General features: G+C 50.0%; 1 protein-coding gene and 1 long non-coding RNA gene across 5 annotated transcripts in view; one reads left to right on the plus strand and one right to left on the minus strand.

Annotated features, from left to right (window-relative positions):
• The window catches only part of LOC143817021 (uncharacterized), a 48,612-nt gene extending 46,172 nt beyond the window's left edge, over window positions 1-2,440 (minus strand). The window contains exon 1 of one of the 2 annotated variants that reach the window (XR_013224042.1): window positions 2,309-2,372. This is a non-coding gene — a long non-coding RNA (uncharacterized LOC143817021). Of the gene's footprint in view, window positions 1-2,308 lie in introns of both variants that reach the window. The other variant, XR_013224043.1, reaches the window with a different exon arrangement.
• Window positions 2,390-7,474, plus strand: COX14 (cytochrome c oxidase assembly factor COX14). Of its 3 annotated transcripts, none has more exons than XM_077298064.1 (2): window positions 2,390-2,501; window positions 7,032-7,474. In XM_077298064.1, exons 1-2 carry the CDS (start codon window positions 2,434-2,436, stop codon window positions 7,213-7,215), a joined length of 252 nt encoding a protein of 83 aa, XP_077154179.1. In that variant the 5' UTR covers window positions 2,390-2,433; the 3' UTR covers window positions 7,216-7,474. The 3 variants fall into 3 exon arrangements, with proteins under 3 accessions (XP_077154179.1, XP_077154180.1, XP_077154181.1); XM_077298065.1 differs by lacking the exon at window positions 2,390-2,501 and adding an exon at window positions 3,294-3,313; XM_077298066.1 differs by lacking the exon at window positions 2,390-2,501 and adding an exon at window positions 3,307-3,328.

Consider the following 7,474-nt stretch of genomic DNA (forward strand, 5'->3'; position numbering starts at 1 on the left):
TGTTCTGCTTTGGTCTTTGCTGTGTGCATGGAAGCACAGCAGTCGTATTCTAATGACATAATTGCGTATGCTGAGTCTCAGTTGCACAAGATGAATGGTGGAGGAAGGAGCAGGCGGCTCCCTCCTCCACCATTATATTCATCAGTAACTGCATCCTCAGAATACAGACCCCTGTGAAATGGAAATGCCGAGCGAGCCGCACTTTGACCAGGTCTGATTTAGATGACTGGGGTTGGGTTATGTCCAATCCCGGCTATAATGGTGGGAGCCTGGCAAACAGTCACCATCAGATCTGCTGTGGGGATCATGCAGAGATAATCACTGTACATGTGTCAGTAGGGGGTTAAAAAAATTAGTTAAAAAAAAACCAGCTCTGTTCTATAGTGAGAATGAATTGTATCATGTTTAAGCAATTAACAACTACTCTCCAGTGTTAATCGATATTCCTATTATTTTAGCTCTGGGTACAGTTTTGAGGGGCTCCCATCAGATTATCTATAAGGCTATGTGCACACGTATTCTTGGCCACTGCGGATTTTTCCGCAGCAGATTTGATAAATCTGCAGGGCAAAAACGCTGCGTTTTTGCTGCAGATTTATAGCGGATTTACAACTGCGGTTTTCCATAGGGGCAGCAGTAAAACTGCTGCGGAATCCGCAGAAAGATGCGACATGCTGCGGAATGTAAACTGCTGCGTTTCCGCACGTTTTTTTCCGCAGCATGTGCACAGCGTTTTTGGTTTCCCATAGGTTTACATTGAACTGTAAACGCATGGGAAACTGCTGCGAACCCGCAGCTGCGGAAACGCTGCGGATCCGCAGCAAAATCCGCATCGTGTGCATATACCCTAAAACTGGGGAAAAAAAACTTGTAAAGATGCATTAAAGGGAATCTGTCAGCAGGTTTTTGCTATGTAATCTGAGGACAGCATAATGTAGTAGTAGCCGAGACACAGATTTCAGCTATGTGTCACTTATCAGGCTTTGTGCTGATGTTTCCATGCAATGAGTCTTTTATCACCAGGAGATTATCACTGCCTGAACTACAGCTCACATGAACCCTGGTCTGATATGCAACCACCACTGATTAGCAGCTCACTGTCAATATACACAGAAAACTGTGGTGCAGGCGGGGGCAGCTTTTTGAGCTCTGCTACATTGTGTCGCAACTGCTGCACCCAGTAAACTAAGGGTATGTTCCCACGGTCAGTAAACGCTACGAGTTGGATGCTGCGTACTTGTGCAGCGTCTAGATGTTACAGCATAGTGGATGGGATCTCAAGAAATCCCATGGCCACTATGCGTGCACAGACGTCCGCGGCTCACCTACGGAGACAGACATGCGGCGCGTCTCTCCAGACAGCAGCATGTCTATTTATCTTACAGAGACACGAAATTCCGCAAGATAAATGTTACCTGTGCAATGTATTGGACGCGGTGATTCCGCACGGTTCAATGATCACATGCGGATTCACCTGTGTCCAATAGTCGGAAGCGGACATGTGCTGCGTCCAAAGCGCTGCCTAATACTGAACGTGTGGACATACTCTAAGTGACGCATCACTGGAATCAGGGTCTCTTTCCCTACATTATGCTGCTAACCCTCTAAATCATGCCAAATTGTATAAGTAAAAATACTGCCAAACACCGGCATAAGATGAAACATTAAGTTTTTAGTGCCTTTTCCAGCATAAAAACAATGCGTTTTAGAGGGTCAGAAAACTGAATGAGATTCCTAAAGTCTCATTACACGATGCATTTTTCCCTCACATTGTGCACTGCAGTATTTTTGTTATTAAACCGCAGCACTGCGGATCTGTCAGCGCTCCTCACCCACTGCAATGAATGCATAAAAAGCAACGAAAACGCAAATAAACGCAAGTATTGTTTGCTGTTTTTTTCCTGCCAAGACATGCATTTTCAGCGCCTAAAGAAACACTGCAAAAACGCTGCGTGTGAACATTCCCTTAGGCTGTCTGCACTGGAGGGGTTTACAGGCAAAATCAATTACATTTTCAAGCAAAAAAACACTTCAAGAACTTCTCCACACGGCGTTTTTATGTTTCCCGGACACATTTTTGCTTTGCGTTTCTTAAAGCTTCTGTTATTCCGGTGTTTTTGGGCTCGAAGACTCCTGAAAACACTCCACGTCCCCACCTAGGGGGAAATGGAGAGGACGGTCCCACTGTCAGAAGGGAAAACTGACAACAATGGAGAAAAGCAACGTGCAGAAAGCGGACAGCAGAGAGACGTCTACACACTGCCAGTGCCCACACCTGGGGCGTCTACTACACACACACACCCCCCACCTGGGGCCGGTTCACCGCACACAGCAGCTGCTTCAGGCTGATTGGTGAAGTCAAGTCACGTGCTCTCACACGCGCCACTCTCTTCTTACCATAGATAATGTCTCCAGATAGAAGGGCTCCTCTCTATGGTTATTCGGCGGAATCACATGCTTCCTCTTGGAAATGACGTCAGAGCGAGGCTTGAAAGTCACAGGTAAAGTCGTGTGTTGTGTTATCTGGGTATTTTAGGGGGCAGCGCCTCTGTCCGCGGGGGTGGAGGCGATAATACAGGATGGGCTGTGCAGATAGCTGCAGCACGTAGCATAGGGCCAGCAGGGGGCGCGCCGGCTGCACCCTGCACAGCATGTACAAGAGGCCTCCTCTGACCCGCTGGGGGGGGCCCCCTCTGACCCGCTGGGGGGGGGCCCCCTCTGACCCGCTGGGGGGGGGCCCCCTCTGACCCGCTGGGGGGGGGCCCCCTCTGACCCGCTGGGGGGGGCCCCCTCTGACCCGCTGGGGGGGGCCCCCTCTGACCCGCTGGGGGGGGGCCCCCTCTGACCCGCTGGGGGGGGCCTCCTCTGACCCGCTGGGGGGGGCCTCCACTGACCCGCTGGGGGGGGCCTCCACTGACCCGCTGGGGGGGGCCCCCTCTGACCCGCTGGGGGGGCCCCCTCTGACCCGCTGGGGGGGGCCCCCTCTGACCCGCTGGGGGGGGCCCCCTCTGACCCGCTGGGGGGGGCCCCTCTGACCCGCTGGGGGGGGCCTCCTCTGACCCGCTGGGGGGGGCCTCCTCTGACCCGCTGGGTGCCTTCCTCTGTGATTCAGCTGATTTTTGATTCTGTGACTTGTGCCTCCCTCTGACCTGTAGAGCCCCACATATTGTCTAAGTGACCGCTGTACTCCGCCTGTCCCGTAGATAATGAAGGGGGCAGTGGTGCACTTCCCAGACCCCGCGCCATCTACATGGGGCTCTGCAAAGCCCTGTTCTCGGGGGCAGTGAGGTGGCTCCTCTGCTATGGATAGCTGGTAACTTCACATGAGGTGTCCACTATTATTATTAATTATTATAGCGCCATTTATTCCATGGCACTTTACATGTGAGGAGGGGTATACATAGTAACAAGTACAATAATCTTGAACAATACAAGTCACGACTGGTACAGGAGGAGAGAGGACCCTGCCCGCGAAGGCTCACAATCTACAAGGGATGGGTGAGGATACAGTAGGTGAGGGCAGAGCTGATCGTGCAGCGGTTTGGTCGATCCGTGGTTACTGCAGGTTGTAGGCTTGTCGGAAGAGGTGGGTCTTCAGGCTCTTTTTGAAGATTTCGATGGTAGGCGAGAGTCTGATGTGTTGTGGTAGAGGGTTCCAGAGTATGGGTGATACGCGAGAGAAACCTTGTATACGATTGTGGGAAAAGGAGATGAGAGAGGAGTAGAGAAGGAGATCTTGTGAGGATCGCACATACTCCCTAAGTGACCCCCCTCCCCCTTCCCCTCATACATTTACTATACATTTTTTACGTTTCCTGTGGGTCTGCCATAAATAATTAAGACGTGAGGACCCCTTTAAACCTCACAGAACTTGGTTTGTCAGCTGCCCCTGTTGGCCTTAGTGTTGCCGTCCTACTAAGATGACCATCTGGTTAGAATTCTTTTTTTTTTTTTTTTGGGGGGGGGGGGTGTTGGGTGCTGATCCCCCTGATGATAGCTAGAACACAGTGCGTTCTGTCCACATGAAATACACCATGGACGTTCTGCTTTATCTGGAAGAGGTGACGTCCTCCCATAGATCTGGGCTACGCTATATGTATAATGTGTTGTACTACTTGTGGTGCACCATGGTAGATGCACGTGTCATACCGTAGGTTGTATGATCACTGGAGTGAGCAGGCTTTGGTCTTACGATTTTGCCTTCTCATATTACTTCCTGACTAACTGCATTGGTATTTGCCATAAAATTACATTGTGTGAGGAATTTTAGTAGCCAGTGCCACCCCAAATGTGCAAGGTACTAAGGCCGGTTTCACACGTCAGTGGCTCCGGTACGTGAGGTGACAGTTTCCTCACGTACCGGAGACACTGACACACGTAGACCCATAAAAATCAATGCATCTGTTCAGATGTCATTGATTTTTTGCGGACCGTGTCTCCGTGTGCCAAACACGGAGACATGTCAGTGTTCGTGGGAGCGCACGGATTACACGGACCCAATAGAGTCAATGGGTCCTTGTAAAACACGTCTGGGGTCCGTGTGCGTGCAGGAGACAGCGCTACAGTAAGCGCTGTCCCCCCCACATGGTGCTGAAGCCGCGATTCATATGTTCCCTGCAGCAGCGTTTGCTGCAGAGAAAATATGAATAATAGTGTTTAAAATAAAGATCTATGTGTCCCCCGCCCCCCCCCCCCCCCCGCTGTCCTGAAAATACTCACCCGCTCCCACGTTGGCTGCCCCGCGCCTCCTACTGTATGCGGTCACGTGGGGCCGCTCATTTACAATCATGAATAGTCGGCTCCGCCCCTATGGGAGGTGGAGACGCTTATTCATGACTGTAAATGATCGGCCCCACGTGACCGCATACACTAGAAGCCGCGGCCAGACCAGGAAGCAGCGAGGGAGGCGGGTAAGTATTTTCTGAACAGCGGGGGGGGGCGCACAGGGGGCGGGGGGGGGGGCGCACAGGGGGCGGGGGGGCGCACAGGGGGCGGGCGGGTTTTGGCGCACAAGGGGGCGCACAGGGGGCGGGGGGGTTTTGGCGCACAGGGGGCGGGGGGGGGGCGCACAGGGGGTGGGGGGGCGGCGGACACATAGATCTTTATTTTAAACACTATTCTTCATATTTTCTCTGCAGCAAACGCTGCTGCAGGGAACATATGAATCCGCGATGCAGGGTACCACACGCGTGGGTACCACACGCTCCGTGTGGTACCCACTCGCCATACGGGCGGCACACGTGTGCCGCACGTATGGCCTACGTGAGTTCCCAGGCACACGGACACGGATAACTCCGGTACCGATTTATTCCGGTACCGGAATTATCTGGACGTGTGGGACAGCCCTAAGGTGTATGGCTGTAAGCCAAGGGCTGTTGAGATTAGCTAAGAATTCGTCAGTGAGCTCCTTAGGAGTACAGTTGAGCGAATATGTTCCGAATCGGTTGCCGACTCTGAATTTGCCATGTTGGTACCCTATTGATGCCAAATTTGTTTGATGATCAGTTCTGAACATAGTCATTACTACTTCCATTGACTCCAATAATGTTCGGTGAATAGTGAAAAAACAATATTCGCCGCTGATCGTAATCGAACCAAATTTTTTAAATTTAGCTCAACAATACTTAAAAGGGGGGGATCAACACCCCTCATCTGTTTCATCTCTCAGCTGATTTATGGCCACATCAAAGAGCTGAACTTTCAAAGTGATCCTCAATCATCCAAGAGAACCAAAGTAAAATACAAAGCTTTGAAAAGTCGCATTATTTTTGGCTTTAAAAAGAGGTGAATTTTGGTGTTTTCACGTCATTTTCACCCAGCTTTGACCAAGTGGACAGATCTGGGATGGGAGCTGGGCGACGCTGTTTGCTATACCACCAATCTTACTGCAGCAGGGGCTACGATGCTCTGTATGATAATAATCATTTGTATTTTTATAGCGCCAACATATTCCATAGCACATTACAATTTTAGCGGGGACTTGTACAGACAGACATTACTGAATAACACATAACTCAGGCATCAAGTGGGGACACGCCAGGTAAAGGGTAAAATGTGCTTATATTGTAGAATACAGCCATAATATACTAAATAGGGTAGGCACATAACGCTGCATGGACCGATCAGTCAGTGTGTGTACAGCACAGACACAGGGCTATTAAGTGCACGGAGAGTGTGTGAACAGATACTACGAGGGTCATGATTTTGAAGAACACTTCGTATGGATGAAACGTCATGAATCGGGAGCTTCTGCCTGGAGCCCATCTCTTCATCAAGACAAGCAATTGCTTCCATAGAGCACATACTGACAGTGTGTAACTGAGACAGATATTTAGTTTGAGGGGTTGTCCCCTTTCAGGAAATCTTCTCCCCCGGGTGCAGTTTGCTATGAAGAAACAAACCGTTCTTTGCTCACTGTCCACCAATGAGTCTCTGACGCTCCTTCTTTTGTCTGACTTTTCCCGTCCGGACGTCCAAGTGAGCCGCTCTTGACATCCCCTTTAAAGTGGTTGTCCAGTAATCCTAACTATGTGATAAGTGTCTCATTGCTTGGGGTCTCACCGATCACGAGAATGTGGGTCCTATGTCACCTGTTGGAATAGAGTGGGGGCCACACAGTCTTTAAATACAAGACTAACAAAATACGGAACCCCAGATTTGATATTGCCCCAACAATGAGACACGTAGGGTCTGGTATGTGAGTAGTTATTTATTATTATTTTTATTATTATTCATTTTTATAGCGCCATTTATTCCATGGCGCTTTACATGTGAAGTACGGGGCAAATATAGACAAACACATTAAACATGAGCAAAAACAAGGCACACGGGTACATAAGGAGGGAGGACCCTGCCCGCGAGGGCTCACAGTCTGCAGGGGATGGGTGATGATACACTAGGAGAGGGTAGAGCTGGTTGTTGATAAGTTGTAATTGCGGGACAGTCGCTGTGAGTCTCACTGCTGAACTGTCCACATTGTATACTTGTATCAGCCGAGCAGAAGGCCTCATTTTCTATTTCTCTCTTTTCAGGATAAAGATGGCTTCCTCCAGGCGCCTGGCAGACATTGGTTATAAGGTGTTTTCTGGGTCCATGATGCTGCTGACGCTGTATGGTGGCTACCTGTGCAGTGTCCGTGCGTATCGGTACTTCAAGCGGAGGGAACAACTGGCGTTGGCGGCAGAGAACCAGACAGAAGCTGTTATGAAAGACTGAAAGAGCTGCGCTCCGTTCCATCCAGCACTGGAGATGCTGCGTACATGAAGTAATACAGCATCCAGCCTCATTGCCAGGCATCCAGCCTCACTACCAGGCATCCAGCCTCATTACCAGGCATCGGCCTCATTACCAGGCATCGGCCTGAGCAATCCAATGTGCACTGGAGACGTTCTTACATTATCGGGCTGTAATTTACTTTTTTTTTTATGTAAAATATTTTTTTGTCAGTACAAATAAATTTCTATATAGACTCACA

Source organism: Ranitomeya variabilis, chromosome 3, assembly GCF_051348905.1.
Source record: "Ranitomeya variabilis isolate aRanVar5 chromosome 3, aRanVar5.hap1, whole genome shotgun sequence".
NCBI lineage: Eukaryota > Metazoa > Chordata > Amphibia > Anura > Dendrobatidae > Ranitomeya > Ranitomeya variabilis.